The sequence below is a fragment of the Erithacus rubecula genome (assembly GCF_903797595.1).
Source record: "Erithacus rubecula genome assembly, chromosome: 4".
NCBI lineage: Eukaryota > Metazoa > Chordata > Aves > Passeriformes > Muscicapidae > Erithacus > Erithacus rubecula.
Genome location: NC_136686.1, coordinates 57,161,082 through 57,179,020, shown reverse-complemented (window position 1 = coordinate 57,179,020; position 17,939 = coordinate 57,161,082). Strand labels below are relative to the sequence as shown.

The window sequence follows — 17,939 nt, the reverse complement described above, 5'->3', positions numbered from 1 at the left end:
GTGCAGCTCTTTGTACCAGGATGGGAGATCAGCTTTAGTTCTAGTCTTGTGAGGCCTGACTCCCAGAGGGCTTCATGGAGGTGGCAGTAACCAGCACAGTAGGAAAGACCTGCCTGGAGGTGGAAACCTCTCCTGGCCCTGCCCTTGGCATCAGACTTTTGGATCTGGGGCTCTCAGCTTGTCCCTCATACTGAGTCTCACCAAGACAAAGTGGAAAATTTTGACAACTGACATCACTTTATTTTGGAAGTTGACAGGATTTCAGTGTGAACTGAAAAGACTACAGAATTAAAAACTGAAGCTGCAACAAGCTGAAAGTAGAAAAATATACTGTATGTAGATACAAAGGCTTGTTGAACATTATAAAATGTACCAAGAGTTGTTTAAATAAGCACACACAATGTCTTGACATGCATGCACTTCATCCTTTGAACTCCAGCTAAGCAGCAATTTCTGATGCAGAAAGCTTCCTATCCCAATGGGTAGGGGAGTCTGAGGAAATAAAGTATCTTCCCCACCTTCCCTGGTTCCTGGAAACAGTTTACCTGAAGCAATCCCTAACTGCAACAGAGCCTGAAGTAAAATAAGAGTATTACATTCTGTGACCAGAGGTGAGGAAGGTGTCTGAATTCCTTGTGCACAGGAGCTGTGATTTGAGGGTGCTGAATGAAACATCCTTGATGCCCTACTTGCCCTGTACTGTCAAAATAATCTAGAGAGAAACACTTTTAGGTTCCTGCCTCTGCTGAGCTTCACAGTGACTGTTGTGAGGGAAATGTGCATTGAAGATTTCTTTTGCATGAGTTGTACAGTTTTCATCTCACACCTGAAGTGAGGCAGTACCATAGTGGCCAGGCTGACAAAAGAAACGTACCATTTTTAAGTTCTATTGAACCCTGTTTCTCAAAGCACTTAAAAGCTGAGGCAGAAGCAGCACTACTGGGAGGAAGATGGGAAACAGAAAAGTTTCTGCTGAACCTTTAGACTGAGACTTTAGATCTTGCTTAAATTTTCATTCCTAGAGACTGAATATAGGGCATCAGTTCTTAAATAGGTTTCATTCCTGTCTTAAACCAGTTTAAAGACAAAACTTTGAAGCTAAATTAAGTTTAGCTTAAAATCAGCTGTGTTGTTTTCTAGAAAGCCTGAGTTTTGGCAGTGCAAATACCATCTTATAATGTAATAACTAAACAATGAGTTTCTGACTTGAAGTTCACTTGGAGCAAAAATGAAGAATTGAGTATAGCTGAGACAGGTTAGGTATTTTTTAAAAAATAACTGTACCATCCAGATTTAAAAACAGCAGCAGCTAAATGCCACCAGTGTGAATTCATTAATCCAGCTGGCAGAGTATTATACATTGTACAAATCTTTTGTATGCAGATGTTGACATCAGGCTTTAAAAGTCGTAAAGTTCTTTAAACTTAAAGACACTGGTACAATGTATTGCACTTGCAGAAGAGTTACCTCCTGCAAGATCCTGCTTGTAGTGAGTTAAAGTGCCCATTTTCTCACCAGGAATAGGAATGTCACCTTGTCCGCCAGATTCTGATTGCAGCAGAATACACTGAATTTTATTTTTTTGCATAATTTTGTGCTTGTGTATTATTAGAAGGCTATACCCTGATTGAAGGAAAAAATTCAAGAGCTGAAGGCTTCCGTCTGCTTATCCACTCTTCCTAGAAAAATAAGCACCACCCCATACCCGTAGATACAAACAGCTTCAGGCTCTCTTCAAACTGTGCAAATTAAATATCCAGAAAGTCTCCATCAGTATATATCTGGCTCCCGTTCTGCTCGATGCCACTCTTCAAAGGTTGGAGTCAGCCTGTGCAGCAGACCCATGTTTCACTTGGCAAGCAAGGACAGCATCATGAATACTGTGAAACAGCAACTCTCTTGTTACACTTTTATCAAAAAAATTCAGTCTTGTCAGCTCATTTGTCACAGGGTCTACAAAACAAAACCCAAACATGGCATCAGTGCATACACTTAAGTACAAAGATGGAAGACAATGGCATTCCAGGAGGAAGAGAACTTGTCCTCTTACTTGTTACTAAAAAATTTGAAATAGCTAGGTGCATCACATGCTATTTCTACTCCAAACAAATAATTCTCTTATGCAGACATAGAGGCCTGTTCTTAGCAGAAGATGCTACAGTCCCAAATATCAGATATTGGAACATTTCAAGCTTTTTCCCTTATTACATTACCACTATGATTACATTTTATGTAAAATGCTGATACTACTGAGGCACAACTGGCAGCAGGAAATTACAGAGCAGAGGGAAAGAGATAAAACACAATCTCTCACATAAAGCTCACAAAAAAAAAGAAAACTCACCACTACAGCCGGCAACGCAGACATAGACACCAACGTCGTTGTATTTTTTTATGATCTACAACAGAGTTAAGCTGAAGTTAAATGCAGATAACACATCATCATACACATCACAGTTCTGGAAGCCAAATAATGAGAAATCTGCACAGTATGCATTCCTTAGTATTCAGCTAAAACTTACAAGAATAAAACCAATATAGGTGAGATATTGGACTGTATTTAAGCAGGCAGTAATATTTCATGCTGACAGGTTCCTCATTAAGTATCTGAAAAGTTTTCTGTGGGTTTTTCTGTGGAAAAAAAACCTACTTACTAATTTTAGTGTTTTTGCTCCAACTGAATCCACAAAATTCACTGGGGTGAAATCCAGAATTAAAGAGTGAATATTCGTTTTGGGCTCCACAAAGTGTTCATGTTCATCAAGAGTCGTGTCCTGTACACTAGAATCTGCAAATTTTCCATTCACAGGTAAGTCATCACTTGCTATCTCATGTTTTGCACTTGCTTCTACGTCGTTTGTCTGGGAGAGAAGAGAATAAAGATCAAAGGCAGTCAAAGCTTTTTCAATGTACATCCCTTTGCTCCCCTCACTAGTGTGTTCTTGAAGTCTTTAAAAGGTGAACAGCTCTTGGTCGTACAGAACCTGGCTTGACATGCACATGCACTTCCATTTCTTCTGTATATCAAGGTTTGTTCCCTATGCCCAGCCTTTTTACAGTCACACACAAGCAGATTAAAGCTGTTATCTCAGGACTGAATTACCATTTCCTTCAAACACTGACACCTGTTCATCTTTACTAACACATTTTTACTCCAGTTCCTTGTCTTATCCCTGGCTGATTCCATCAAGACTTATGTATTCAAAATAAAGAACAGCAATTGTGCTCCCAAGTTAGGCCTTTTTTAGGTTTCTCACGGTAAAATCACACATCATCTCCAACCATGGCAGTAAGTTTAAACATGCATAAAAGTACAAGCACATCCCAAATAACCCTTCTCAGTGTATCTTGGCCATGCCAGGATTAGCAGAGGGGATAGCACCTTCTTGTTACAGGGGCTGCTAATTTGAATTAATTTTATAGTATCTTATTTCTACATTATTATTCCAAATGTGTGGGGAGGGGTAGAGGCAGGATCCCTTTGATTTCTGCCAACACCACTGGTGAGGCAGCATGACAGTGTGAAGAGTTTCTGTGCCACTCTGTGCTACCTGAATGAAATCAAGGTCCAACACAACTATCCAATACAGCAGTGAGCCTCTGATCCTTACACTGTTCCTTCAGCTACCTGTCCCCACTGCACAGCACTTGCTCCCTAAGCAGCACACCTTGTATGAAACACAACAGTAACACCTGAAAGCAGCCTGTAAGCTGATAAAGCAGAGGTAAATATTTACCGAAGAGCTCACGAGCCTCAGCACAGCTTTCTTTCTGTGCTCATTTGCTGCCTTTATCTCGCTGGCATGGCGCTTCTGGGCTTTTCTCCTTGCTGCTAATAAGGCACTAGGGTCCACTCCAGTCTGTCAGGAGAAGAAAGTATGATCAGAGGAGATTCAGCTTGTTAGGATGGCACTGGAGTATCAATTTGCACTGAATTAATCACTACCATAAATTTAAACAAGAAGCCTGCATTTTCCACCTTCCCTTAGTGGGGCTGAGAACAGTGTAAAGAAGCAATCATCTTGGCAAGCACTGTGTTAACAAGATGAGGGAAAGATGCATCTCATTCTTTTCTTGAAATCAGATAGTGTCGTGTTTCAACCAAATGCTGATTGGAGTGCAGAGAGCAAAGGGGAGAGAAGTGCATTTGGACAACAATCACCAAGTTCTCTTGCTTTGTGAGGGCAAGTACCACCCACCTGTTTTGTATAAGACTCTCCACAGGAGCTACAGAAAAATTTTTCAGAAGTTAGTACAGGCACAGTTGTCACTGGGTGGTTCTGCTGTTGCCACTAGAACCCAGCAAAAGCCCGGGTGACACAGGCAGTGGGGCACACCCTGTGTGCCTGTCATCTGTCATGAGAGGCACTAAATGCCCACAGCATTCCACGGCCTTACACTTAGTAAAGTTATTTATTCAACAAGAAAACTTTTATTCCCATTTTGTTTTCAGCTCAGCAACTAGTTTCCTGCTGAAAAGAGAAAAAAAAGGTTTGACCAGTTTGTGCTCTGCACCCACCACTTTCCACTCACGAGCAGTCAGTATGAAGCTATATTGTCAGCTTATTCCCTCCCACCACCTTGTCACTTCCTAAGATAATTTATAGCTGGCTGGAGAGTCACCTTCTCATATTTTACAGACCACCAGGAGCTGCAGGCTGAGAAACACTGTGCTGGGCTACACTAAAGGAGCTGAAAGGTGAGCATGTTTCAGAAGCCAGCTGGAATTTTCAGGACACTAAAGAATTCAGACATTAAAGAATTTACTCACCTTTTTCTTCAGTGTGTTTCTATACAACTCACTATTAGCAAAATAAAGAGATGAATTAGCTTGAAATATTTTGATTCCAGGATATTCTTTAACCTAAGGAAAATATTGGATATGCACAGTTAAATAGAATAAAAGCCCCTGTGTGATCACAAGACACATGAACATGCAGCAGTACAACAGCCAACCCTGGACGGCTCTCAGTATGTGCCAGATAAAGAAGGTTGGCACTGTTGTGAGCAAAGGCAACCAGGAGATCAGAACCTCTCCCTTTCCCAGTGTAAAACTGCACACTATCAATGCCTGGTAACATTTCTCCTTCTATATTCCACCAAAATGTACAACCATAAAAATAAAAATAAACCCTAAATATTTGCAGTTCTCTGATGTTGCTATTTGCAGCTGGTATAATGCACTCCTAGAACTGCTTGCTTTTAGCCTCCCTTTCTACAGGCATAAGGAACTTATTTCCCTCTCTCTTTTTTTTTTTTTTTTTCCTTGACTTCCCAGGTACCAAGAAAACCAACCTTTCATATCTTTGGTTTTATCCAGACCTTCAGACAGGTCTTGATATTCACTTCTCTCCCCTACCTTAAATGCAGTCATCTCTAAACAGGCTGAACTGTGACATTTTGAATGCAAATGACCTGGCCAGCAGCAGAGACCCAGCCTGCCATATGCTGCCAACCCCACCTTTACCCAGGAGGAAATGCTGACTGCATTCAGAGTAACAGAAACAGAGTCTCCTCTTCTTTGAAAACTGATAGAAATGTGTGCACTCGTATTCCTGTTTTGCATCATATTTAAAGCAGAACTGCTTTATCTTTTTCCAGAGGTTTTTACAGACTGGTTCCTCAGTAAAGGAGGATGTAACTTTCATAGCAGCATCTCTGAGAACATAGGAGAGAGTGCAGAAAATTGTAGCTGCTGTTTGAGAATAAATACAGCATGCTTATATCCATCACACTGATAACAATGCTTTCATCAACTTCTTGTTGAACAAAATTGCATTTATGAGCAGCTAAGTGCATGGTGAGCAATTGTGCCATTAATCATGTATATTTAATGAGCAGGGGATAGGTGAGATGTTGTTTTGAACAGTTTGTGCAATTAAGAGCATATCAGTTTGGATCCTGGGTTCCATGGATTCCATGCACTTCTGCCAAACACATAAAGAAGGTGGCCTGGTATGCACTTGTGTGCACAGCAGGATTAGCAGTGGTATTCCAAAACACTTGGACAATGGAAGCATAAAAGTACTTTTGATCACTGCCTGGTAAATGTACATGCAGTACAAAGAGCTTGCATTTTGAACAAAGCAACTTTTACCACTAAACCCAAATTTATTTCTTTCCTTTCAACACAGGTGAATGAATGCTCAGCAGCCAGCCCAGCACATGGCTGCAGTGTGGTAGGGTAAAGCAGCAAATTGCCACAGCTGTCTTTGCTCCACTGAATTACACCACTCAATGCAGAAGAGCATGTTCCTACCTCTTCATATTCTTCCACATCACAGTAGATGTCAGTGTTAGGAATCTGACCAAGGATTCTGTATTCAGGGCTAGAGAGAAAGGAAACAAATATTTCTATATTATCACTTATAAAGTGGAAACCTGAGTTTTTAATACAGACTGAAACTTATTTTAAACAATCATTCTGCAGAGCCTGTCTGGTACAGGATTATCTAAACATGGTTAAATGCAGTGAGCAGTTTATGGCAGACCACAATTAAAATCTTTTCTGTCAGTGCAAAAACTATTTATAAGCTTAGCACTGAAATGTTATTTAGGAAAAGCAAGAGTCAAAGCATGCAAAAGTACAGGGCAAATGCTCTGCAGCACCAGTTGGTGCAACTCTATTGACTGTCTTGCAAATAGGCAAACTCATACTGGCAGAAAACATGTTTTAATTTCAAAGAGCCACTCTGCTCCCAGGACAATGCCTAAGCAGATGAATATTCTCAACTCACAGGAACTGTGATAGCAAAGTACATTACTGTTCTGTTTGAAATAAAACAGTATAGAGATGGCAGAAAAATTCTCTTATTTATGCAGAGTGGAAATCTCACAATTTACCTTCATTCCAAGGCAGATGGAACCAAGACTTGTACACAGTTTCCACCTGTCCCAGACCTTAAGCTCAAAAGCCTCACATGCCAGTCCTATCCACACAGGCAATCATTTCACTGTAGACTTAGAAAGCTTCACAATAAGAGCTTTGTCACTTTGAATGGGAAGAAGTGACTTGAATACTAGAACAGCCATGGTATTTTACAAATTAGAACTTTCTTTAAAATACCTAAGCATCCATCCCATGATAACCTGACACAACTTCAGCTTGTCCATGACAATTAGTGCACACAAAACATAATCATGTACTGAAACTGGCAACAAGAAGATTTAAAATTCTAAACTCTAAGCATTAAAAAAATTAAACAAGATTAACCACTATGAGAAATGAAAAATCTTTTGTTTATTACTAAGAGTGCAAGTTCATGCCCTCTAAAAATTTCATTCTCAGAAACAGAAACCATGAACCCTGGGTCAGAGCCAAAGGGCATGACCTGTATTAGAAAGGAAATTCCATACAGCATGCAGTTGAAGAGGGTGGAATGGACTTCTGTTTATTTGCACCTCTTAAACAAAACCAAATAGAAGATCAGCAAACACTTATTTTGATAAAGAAGAAATCTGACCTTTGTGTTCTGTAAATAACGGTTATCATTGCAAATGTTACTGCAGTAAGCAAACCATAGTCCAGTCCCAGGAAAACAGAAGCCACAAAAGCTACCACCCAGATGGCCTAAAACAAAGAAAAGGTCTGAGTTATTATGCATCCTTTCCTGTTAAAAACCAAAAACAACAGCATAATCCAAACTCAAAATCTATGTATCACTTCTGATCAGGAACAGGCTCTAATGTAACCCATCATGATGCCAGATGGGAATTGCCTTAACCTTTCAGAAGGGCATAAAAGCTGCAGGTATTCTAACATATGACTGTCACAATATTAATTAATGCCTTATGTCCTGTTCTCCAAGGAACCCTGTTCGACCAGACTCCAAATACCTTAGGATAAAAAAATAATACTCAAGGGTTGCAAGTAGCTCTAACTCAGTTCCATCAACCTGTTCATTCAGGAGAGAAATGCCACCAAAATGCTCCCTCCAATGCACTCTTAGCTCTGGTCCACTTCAGCCAGGTTTTTGGTTTGTCTTAAAAGATTGCAAATACCTTCAAATGGTTTTCTTCATTACTCTGCTTTCAAATTCTTCTCAGACCTTCCCATAGCCTTCAGTGCAGTTCCTATAGCAAAATTGCCAGAATTTTGCTTTTACTGCAACCAAACTACTTCTGACCTGAGTTACAAGATTGTTGAGCAACAACAAAAATATTCTTGCCTCCAACAGATCACTCTCCCAGGGTACTTCCAGCTCCCTGTCTTATGTTTATCTGCAATACAACACTAATTTGTAACTCCTTGGTAAGTTTCTATGCTGTTTTGGGGAGAGCAACTAATTTAATTGTGTAAAATATATGCAGTGAGCTGAGCAATACTTACCAGCTCAATCTTACTGGTTCTCCAGAAGCGCAAGATATCTTTAAACTGTTTAAGCATTCCCTTTAGGTTCACCATGACAATTCCAGCTAGCACTGCCTAAGAACATTACAAAAGTGCAATTTTCAGAAGTAAAATGCCAAGTAAGAACTTCAAAAAATATCACAATTAACTACTTCTGTGCTTTATAACTGATATAAGTCCACTGAAGAGATGTTCTATCTAAAAACCCACAATTTTTCAGGTAGTTCAGTGGACATGTGCTTTTACTGCATCTGCAGAAATGGCAAACCAGTTCAGTCCAGTTTGATTTACTCTTTCCTAGCAAGAGGAATCACATGCTCCTACATTTCATGCTGCTACACTTACAGTGCCTGAAGCAGTAGACTATAATCTCAAATTCATGTTTTCTCTACAACATACTGAAACAATTCCTACAACACTCATATAGTTGTAAACCAAGTTCCAACTCCTGTAACAAGAAACAGGAATTGTGTATCATCCTTTGCACATCACCAGAAACAGATTTCTTTTTAAAGTCAGAAATACACTTATTCATATAAATATATTTTTATACAAATAAGTATAAACAGCAGCAAACCCAACTCATCATGCTGAGCCATCATACAGCCCCAGCATTCTACTAGCCAAGCTGTGACTTGCTTTTAACTTTTTAACCTCAACCCAGAATTCCTATGATGCAATCAAATGTGGCCAGCAGGCCCAGGGCAGTGATTGTCCCCTTGTATTCAGCATTGGTGAGGCTACATCTCAAATACTGTGTTCAGTTTTGGGCCCCTCACTACAAGGAGAACATTGAGGTGCTGGACCAAGTCCAGAGGAGAGCAATGGAGCTGGGGAAGGGTCTGGAGCACAAGTCTGATGAGGAGCAGCTGAATGTGTTCAGCCTGCAGGAAAGGAGGCTCAGAGGAGACCTTATCACTCTCTAAACTGCCTGATAGGAGGTTGTGGCCAGGTGGGGATTGGACTATTTTCTGAAATAAAAAGTGACAGAATGAGAGGAAATCGCTCAAGTTGTGCCAGGAGAGGTTTAGACTGGAAACAAGGAAAAGCTTCTTCATGGAAAAGTTTGTCAAGAATTGGAACAGGCTACCCAGGAAGTGGCTGAGTCACCATCCCTGGAGATATTTAAAGTAAGTAGATATGGCACTTAGGGACGTGATTCAGTGGTGGGCTTGGCAGTGCTGAGATAACAGCTGGACTCAATGATCTTAAAGGTCCTTTCCAACCTAAACAGTTCTAAAGAGGAATTGCTTGAAGGTATTCTTATGTTCTAAGGACAGAGTCCAAGATATTCAATAAAAAAAAAAAACAACAACAACAAAAAGCATGCTGGATCATTCAAAACATTATTTATTTCTAGGCTAATTTACAGCAAAAATGCATACAAAATTTAAAGGTTTCCAGATCAAAGCCTAACTGTTGTTTACTAACCCTCCCACAATCTCAAATTATAGCAATAGTCATGGGCCTCTACTCACAGTCAATGCAATACCTAATATGAAAAACCTTCTTACCTGAGGAAGTGGCTCAAAAAGGTATCCAATAGCCACAATTACCAACAGAACCATAACTGCAGAGAGTGCACCTGCAATCTGAAGGAAAAAAAGCCAGAGATTATTTATAAGTGTCCCCAAGCAGAAATACTACTGATCAGCTAACCCCTTGTGCTTTCAACAATGCTGGTTGTTCAAATGACTTTTGATTCTTTCCATTCAGTTCACCCATTTTGCCTATCGCGCTGCTTTCTATCCTGACCCAGTCTGGATTTGAAACATGGGAAATTCGTTATTTCTTCTGGCCCAGGCAGAGAAGCACAGCCATCTGGAAAAGCTTCAGACTTTACTGTTGGAGCTCCAAGGAGTAAACATCCTTTGGCTCAGGATTTGGGCATTCTACATACCTGAGTTTTTCCACCGGTGCTCTCCTGGACAAGACTCCGAGACATTGAGCACGTGACTGGAAAGGTTTGGAAAAATGACCCCACAGAGTTGCATATTCCCAAAGCAATAAGTTCCTGTGTTACACAATAAAGCCAAAAAAAGCCAAAAGCAATTATACCTAGCAGTGGTACCAAGCTGGAACTATCCACAGACATTAACAACCACATCTTATTTACAGTGCTTTCTAGCAATATCATTGTAGAGAATGAGCAACCTAATTGTAGCTTATACTCACACATGCACATGCATGCTAAATAAAGTTTCTAAAGAAATGCTGTCTTTGGGTAACAGAGCACAATGACATAAAGGATGAGATTGACCTGACCAGATGTAAAACTCCATAGGGAAACTTAATTTTCTCTCAGAGGAAGGCAATATTTTTGATAAGGGGGGAAGAGCTGATCTGTGCTGTGTCAGATGTGTGCTTTAGATGTGTTACAGCACAGGAACTCTGTCTCCCTTAACACCACAAGGATATCTACCAATATCCTTGTTGAAGTATTGATTCTAAATTGCACAGGAAGGCCAGAGTAGGTAAGGAGGGCACATAATTTTCATTTTAGGGAGTCCTAAACATAGTCCTTATCACTCAAGTCATGCTCAGAATTCTAAGTACAGACAGGGCCAATTTCTGCCCCAGAAAATTACAAGTTGCCCATTTGCAATGGGCGGGAATAAAAAGAAACTATAAAACATAATTGGAATTTTGAAACTCTAGACAAGAGTTCTTTGATACATAAGGTACTGTATTTATGGCATGGGACCTCTATGCTTTGCTTTATTATAGAAAGCAGAGAAAATACAGCTGCTGATGAAGACAGTATGACCAAGTAATGTCTATCTCAAAAATTAATATTCATCTGCATGTCCAAGTATAGCAGAAGCAGGTTTCCCAAAATTAAGCTAAAAGTGAAACTTGTTATTTAAACACAGCCAGAAGAAGAACTAATTCCTGGCCTTTAAATGTGGCATGATTCCACTATTCTACTAAAAACCCCTCATTTTTGCCAATATCACACTCTACTTTAATGATGTAACAAAGATGCTACCAAGAATTTTCAACAAAGCAACCCTGCTACTTTTACCTGATTCCCATTGATGTTGTAACCATGTTTAAGGGCAAAGATCTTGGCCATTGACACAGCCATTGAAAATCCAACTATTGCTATTGCTACTGCATCCCCAAGTATTGCTGGGCTTAGCTGAATCTCAGGAACTGCTGGTGCACGTAACCTTGGAGATGAAATTAATATTTAAATATTAATATGATAAGAATCAAATGCAATACAGAAAAGACAGAGTCTAAATAAGAATGTATCATCCCTACCCTTGAGGAATATCCCCAACAACATTCACTTTGTATGACTCATTCAGATTCATTCCAGCTGAGACTCCTGTGCCAATAATGACCTAAAAATCCACAAACACATTTGTAAACATTATCTAAAAAGAGATAAAGCCACCTGAAGAGATATAAAGGTTAGCTGACAATGATTAATACACACAAGGGGTTACATTTATTTGTCAATCACTTTTCTATGAGTTGGGGCTAAAAAAGCAGACAAAAAGTTGGAAGCATCATGACTTTCCATTCATCATGTCCAACTTATCCTGATTTTATAGTTTTTTTGTAAACATTTAAGTGGAACATGCTATATGGCATGATATGAATCACTCAAATTCCCTTTGCCTAAGCCAAGCTCAGGCAAATTAGTGTATTGGAAAAATTAAGTGCAAAGACATTCCTGCCTGTGTGCACTGCCTTATTTGCATGTGCCTGTTACCTGTAAAGAGAACTGATGCAACAGCAAAGAAAGGAACACTGGTTTGCTGTTGTCTATCAAAAAATACTCTATTATACCATCTCCCTCATCTCTCACTGGCATCCCTTTTCTTTGTTCCTTCTATCTAGATTGAGCTTGTAGCCTCAATTATTCCTTTTCTTGATTCCATTATGTGCAGGTTTTTTGAGAGCTGCAGTAATCTGAGAACTCATTTTTAAACCAAATCACTTTTAAAGGCCAAAGGTTGTCTGAGCTGTAGGCTTTATGACAGTCTGTTCTATACAGGTATTTTAGACTAGTTGTTTGAAACAGAATCAGTGCTGCAGCCAGTTATCAGTCTGAGGGTTCTGAGCTCTTGGACTCCAAGTGGGAAATGCCACTCTTAGACTCCAAGTGGGAAATGCACTCAAGACACTCTGCATTGTCTTGCAGAGAATCAATCAGGTGTCCAAACTTCTCGATAGAGAAGGTTTTACAACACATATATATCTACCCATTGCTATAGGGGACTGGGGGTATTTAAATTGTTTTTCAACTTTTCTTTGTGACTTTATGCTCTCCATATGGGAATTCCAATTCTTAATTTTAAAATAATCCAAATCTTCAATTGGATTAAGGCTCAAATGAATTATGTCCAATGGAAGTTACTCTCAAGCTCAGTAAGAATAGGTAGAACATAAGATAGTTTCCACAGCTTTAGAATATAATTTAGCCATAGAATTTCCCAGCTGGCTTACCACAATGATCTCCATAGGAATAGGAACTGGGAGCTTCTTCTTAAACCGGAGATTGATTGTCTTGCCAATCAACAATAGAACAATGCATGTTAATCCAACAATCAGTGAAGCAATATTGGTTGTTGTTATTTTTGTAAACACGGCAGCTAGGGTCTGTAACATACCAGAAGCATCATAATTATTCTTAAGAAAACAGAATCTTCATGGAGATTTGCCACAAAAGAGCAAATTATACATTGCTTTTCAGCTGTGGTTTCATTCTAAATTTATAACCACAGTGAACCAGGGCCTCACCAAAATACCCATTATTCCTACAAAACATAGAACACTTGAATATCTCAGTGAGAGAAATGCACTTGAATCATTTACAATATCAGTGTTGCTCAAAAGGGGCAAAAATTTGGAGAAAAACTTTATAGGGGTAAAAAAAAATCGAAACTAAACCATGTCTCTCATTCTCAGCATTTTCACACATATTCTTCAGTGGAAGCTACCTGAAAGCAATAACTGCAAATTCCTTCTAATACCTTCAAATATTTTTTGGCAAGTCACATTTACTTAGAGCTGCATAAACTATTCTAAAACAATAAAGCTGCTGGTAGAACTATCGAGGTTGCCATAACAATATGGTTAAATAACAGTGATCCCTGCAATGCTGCTGAACTGGCCATTATTCCAAATACCTTTTAATTAAAAACGCTTACTAAAAGGGAGTTAGAAAAAGTCCTGCTGGAATACACAAGTTGCCAGAGGGTAAATAATTCCCCATACTGATTATTCCTCCTTCTTCCACTGCATTAAAATAAATAAATAACCTCTAGAGAGACCTTGGAAAGAAGACAAGCATACTCTTCCTTATGCAGCTTGAAAATTGCAACAACTGTCAGGATATTATACATTCAAGATGTCCTGGTAGTACACATCCTGAATTTATAACTTCCCTTCTATTTGTTTGGTAGTTAGTATGACTGGTTCCCAGTTTAGTGAACTGAACAGCAAATTTTGGAATTAATCATTAATGCAGACTTGTTTGCAAAAGGTTTGTTATATCTGCACAAACATACAAAAAGATTCCCACAAAGTATTTTCTATATTCTACATGTAGATGAAATCCTGAAGCTTCATTATTGCTGAGCCATCAATCAGCTCAAAAGCTTAAGTTTTCACAGACAAATGAGATCTTCCCTTTTCTTCCATTTAAGAGTGGAAAGATTCTGAGAGTAACATGTCCTAGCTTTGCAGAACATGCCTGATTTACAGTGAAGCATTTCAGGAGCACATTTCCCCCTAGGGCACAAGAGACTTGCTTAATGAACAATATCTGTCCACATTAGGAAACTACATTCAACAGAATTCCAAAATCCGCCCATCTCAGACTGTATGGATCTATCAAGTCATACTTGAGCTGCACTTTCTGATATTAATATATTGCTATGGTACTTAAATATCTTATACCCAGTGTTCAATACTGAAGATTATTCTACTTAGTGCCAAATAATACATAAAAACAGAAAAAAGCTTAGAAACTAGACAACACAGGATTTGCATGAATAGTAAGTGCAGTTACTCACATATACAACTGAGAGGGGCCCACTGTACCGGCAGGTCTGGATGCCAAGGAGATACTTTAACTGGGAAACAAAGACATGAACTGCAGCTGCAGTGGTGAATCCTCGCACCAGAGGCTCCGTTAGATAGATGGCCACAAAGCCAAACCGAAGGAAACCTAAACACAACTAATGAAAAACAGAAGTGTCAAGTATGTCACTCCCACTATAGCCTGGATACAGCACACACACCCCCCTCTCCTTTCCTCAATGCCCAAGCCAGATCAGACAATCCTGAACTTGGCTTTTTTAAAGCCACAGTTCAGTAAGCAGCCATCAGCACATCCAATCTTCCATGGCACTTCCATGGCAGGTCCAGTGTGAGATATAGGTATGTTTGTATGCATTGATGGACAGATTAGAGAACACCAGTTGAGTTTTTCTGATGGGATAAGAAAAACTGAAAAGGGAGAAGATCCCATTTTTTTTCCAGTCCAGCTAAGATGCCAGATAAAGTTCTGCCTCCAACACATCCATCCCCAGTTCTGTTAGGTGGCTGCCATAAAGCAGCCTGTGTCCTACATGGAGCAGTGCAGAAGCACAAGTCTGGTTACAGGGGATCCACTGTGACCCAGCACTCCCTGCAAGTCTAGCAGCAGCTGCCCTTGCAGCAAACTGTGAGCACATACCTGGATAAGTCCTGAAAGAAAGGCGAGAGCCACAGCTACCTGCACCCTCTTGGTATCCTTAGCACTGTAATATTCAAGGACATCTGTAATATTAGTAGAATTAAAGTCCTGATGAATAATTTCTTCAGGCACTTCTCTCACAGCAACACCACCAATCATCATACTAACCACAGCAAAAGTGCCTGAAATAAAAGGGAGAGGAAAGTAATTGCTTAAAATCCTGGCAAGATTTTTTTTTTTTAGGAGTGGTTCTTATTGAGATATGTAGATTTAAATTAAAATGAGTTTTCTACCTTAGTAATATATTTTTAGTCCCCAAATCTGCTCCAGTACTGAGCACTATTAAAGCCAGTTAGATGGTGAACATACACCTTTGCAGTAGGCAAACACTATCATGTTTTCCTATCTCAGTTTCTATTTTGCAAATTCAAGATTCATCCTGGCCACACAGACAGCTGACTGCAGCAATGAAAAGCATAGTTCAGGAGTTTGCAGCACACATCTCTAAATCTAATCTAAGATGCTCTTCTACTGCTTCCTAAGTAAAATGGATAGACTAACAATGGAACATGCTTATGTTCCATGCATTTGTTGTTTCTCCTGTGCACTTAAATTTTAATTTATGGAAAAACAATTACACTTTCTATTTCTCCAGTTTTATTTTTTACAGCTTTATTAAACATACAAACACACATAGACAGACTTTCAGTTATCCATACAGACATACCTATTGATATGTGCCTTGAGGTTCCAAAAAAAGTATATAGAAAAACAGGATAAAATGAAGAATATAGCCCAAATACTGGGGGAACAGCTGCCAGCAAAGCATAGGCCAAACCTAGAAAACAGACACAAATATGTATGTTAAGTAAACAACAAAAATAAACCATCTTAAGCAAAGGGATTTAAGCCTAAAACTGAACACACCTAATAGGAAATCTAGATACTTTTTCTGGATTTAAATAAGAGGAGATCTTTCAGGGAACAGTCTTTAAAATGTATAATACTCTAGGGGCAGTGCCTAGAAACATGATGGTTGAGTCAGGAAACCAAAGTCTCTAATTACAGGCACTGGAGGTGTGTGTGTGCTTGTGTGTGTGTGTTTTGCCTTTGTGGGTGGAAGCATTCCTTAATGGCCACCAAATGCCTTCTGTTGTTTTTGTTTTCATCTGCAGAAGAATATAGTTAGAAACACTCAAACCCTCATAACAAGTGGGACACATTTGACTTTCTCTTCCTTTTCTGATCAGACATGGTGTTCATGGCAACCTATAACTGGCTAAACAATTTCCTCCTCCCTCACCCCAGAATGACTGGGATGATGTAACAGTTTATGCTTCCACAAAACATGCTTCAAAATGAAAAAGAAGCAGAGAATAATTTCTGACAATCTCTAAGGTCACAGAGCTTATACAGTCTGGTACTCTTCCCAAAAACAAAGTCCTTTTTGTCATTAAGCCCTGTCCAGTTCCATGCAGTGAGAGGAGACAGGGAGATACCCTGGACTCCCACATAATTCCTATCACAACTATGGAGCTGTGGGGAGAACAGCTCTAAAGGACACTAGGGAAGAATATCTCCCACCCTCTGTGTGACTCAGGGTGTGCTTATCATGGGACCAGGCTTACAAGCAAGTGGTGTACACCATGTGATATGGCACATAACTGTCCCAAGCAGTTCCAGCCAAAACAATAGTTCTGCACAGCTATGTTAATGAGAATTGACACCAGAATAGAACAAATGGGCCTCAAGGAGAAAACACTGTACCCTGGCTTGGCTTGGTTCTACACTGTTACAAATGCAGGCTAGTAACACCTGTGTGTTCTTGCCACACTTGGGCAGACTGGTCCAAGTGAGGGGTAAAAATCTCAATGGGCCAGTGCAAATTCCAAACAGAAGCAATGGTTCACCCACCATGGATGGTCAGTGATACTCAAAAACACCTCTCCCTAATAATTTAAATAGGGAACCAAAGCATCACATTACCAAAAAAAAAGAGCTAAACTTTAGGGATCTTCTGTGCCATCCAAGTGGCCTTGTGCAGTGTATTAATTCACAGGGCCTTGCCCTGAGCAGTGTCTGAGTCCTAGCCAAAAATTCATATTCTCCCCAAAACTGGACTGATGGTATCATTTATTCTTTTGCTCAAACAAGCATTTCATTAAGTGAAACTCATCCCACATATATTCTCTCACCCAAGGGGTACCTCTCTCAAATACCCTGTATTGGAACTGCCTGGCCTTTAATATGATGATGAGCTTATCAGTACAAGTAACCAGAACTGAAAATCAGTGTTCAAAACTGGGAGGGTGGGTCTGTGTCAAGTTCCTGATCTGAATACCCTTTTATTCCCTTTCATTTGTACTGGCATTTTTCAAGAGTGTCACTGCCAAGGAAATAAATAGATATTGACTTGATAGGCGGCCATGGCTTAAACACCGTGGTCATTGTAGTTCTGCCTGGAATAATTCCCAGGTTTCTTTGAACTCATGCTTGCTATAATTATATTCATTACAGAAAAATGAAAGTTCACCTTTTGTGTTTTTAGAAATGGAAAGATTAGGAGCAGTTTAAAGGCATGTTTAGAGTCACCAAATGAATAGTGTTTATTTTAAAAGAGAGTCATGAAATTAAGTATAAAGTTCACTGTTGACCACTTACATTTTAGTGTTTTTTCAGGTCACAACATAAATTGTATTTCATAATTTATGAAATTATGACAATGTTTGTTTCTAATACATGACAGATATGCTTGAGAGTTAACCACATCAACTATCAGTTTAAGAGAAGTTGATGCTTTCATGTGTGGAATCATAAAACTTACACAAAACCAGGAAAATACAAAAATAAAGAAATTATCTGCACAGACTAAGTTAGGGTATTTAATTATTT

At 39.4% G+C, this 17,939-nt stretch overlaps 1 protein-coding gene across 6 annotated transcripts in view; it reads right to left on the bottom strand.

The window, feature by feature from the left end:
• Positions 1–984: 984 nt before the first annotated feature.
• Positions 985–17,939, bottom strand: part of SLC26A5 (solute carrier family 26 member 5) — a 31,521-nt gene continuing 14,566 nt past the window's right edge. For all 6 annotated transcript variants that reach the window (XM_079303157.1, XM_079303155.1, XM_079303158.1 and 3 more), the window contains 16 exons: positions 15,775–15,885; positions 15,048–15,229; positions 14,383–14,547; positions 12,812–12,964; positions 11,618–11,700; positions 11,376–11,523; positions 10,251–10,364; positions 9,865–9,942; positions 8,330–8,425; positions 7,464–7,570; positions 6,260–6,329; positions 4,772–4,864; positions 3,738–3,860; positions 2,655–2,861; positions 2,345–2,399; positions 985–1,953 (listed from right to left, as the gene is read on the bottom strand). In XM_079303157.1, the coding sequence (XP_079159283.1) occupies positions 1,811–1,953; positions 2,345–2,399; positions 2,655–2,861; positions 3,738–3,860; positions 4,772–4,864; positions 6,260–6,329; positions 7,464–7,570; positions 8,330–8,425; positions 9,865–9,942; positions 10,251–10,364; positions 11,376–11,523; positions 11,618–11,700; positions 12,812–12,964; positions 14,383–14,547; positions 15,048–15,229; positions 15,775–15,885 (1,928 nt within the window). In that variant the 3' untranslated portion in view covers positions 985–1,810. The remainder of the gene's footprint in view (positions 1,954–2,344; positions 2,400–2,654; positions 2,862–3,737; positions 3,861–4,771; positions 4,865–6,259; positions 6,330–7,463; positions 7,571–8,329; positions 8,426–9,864; positions 9,943–10,250; positions 10,365–11,375; positions 11,524–11,617; positions 11,701–12,811; positions 12,965–14,382; positions 14,548–15,047; positions 15,230–15,774; positions 15,886–17,939) is intronic.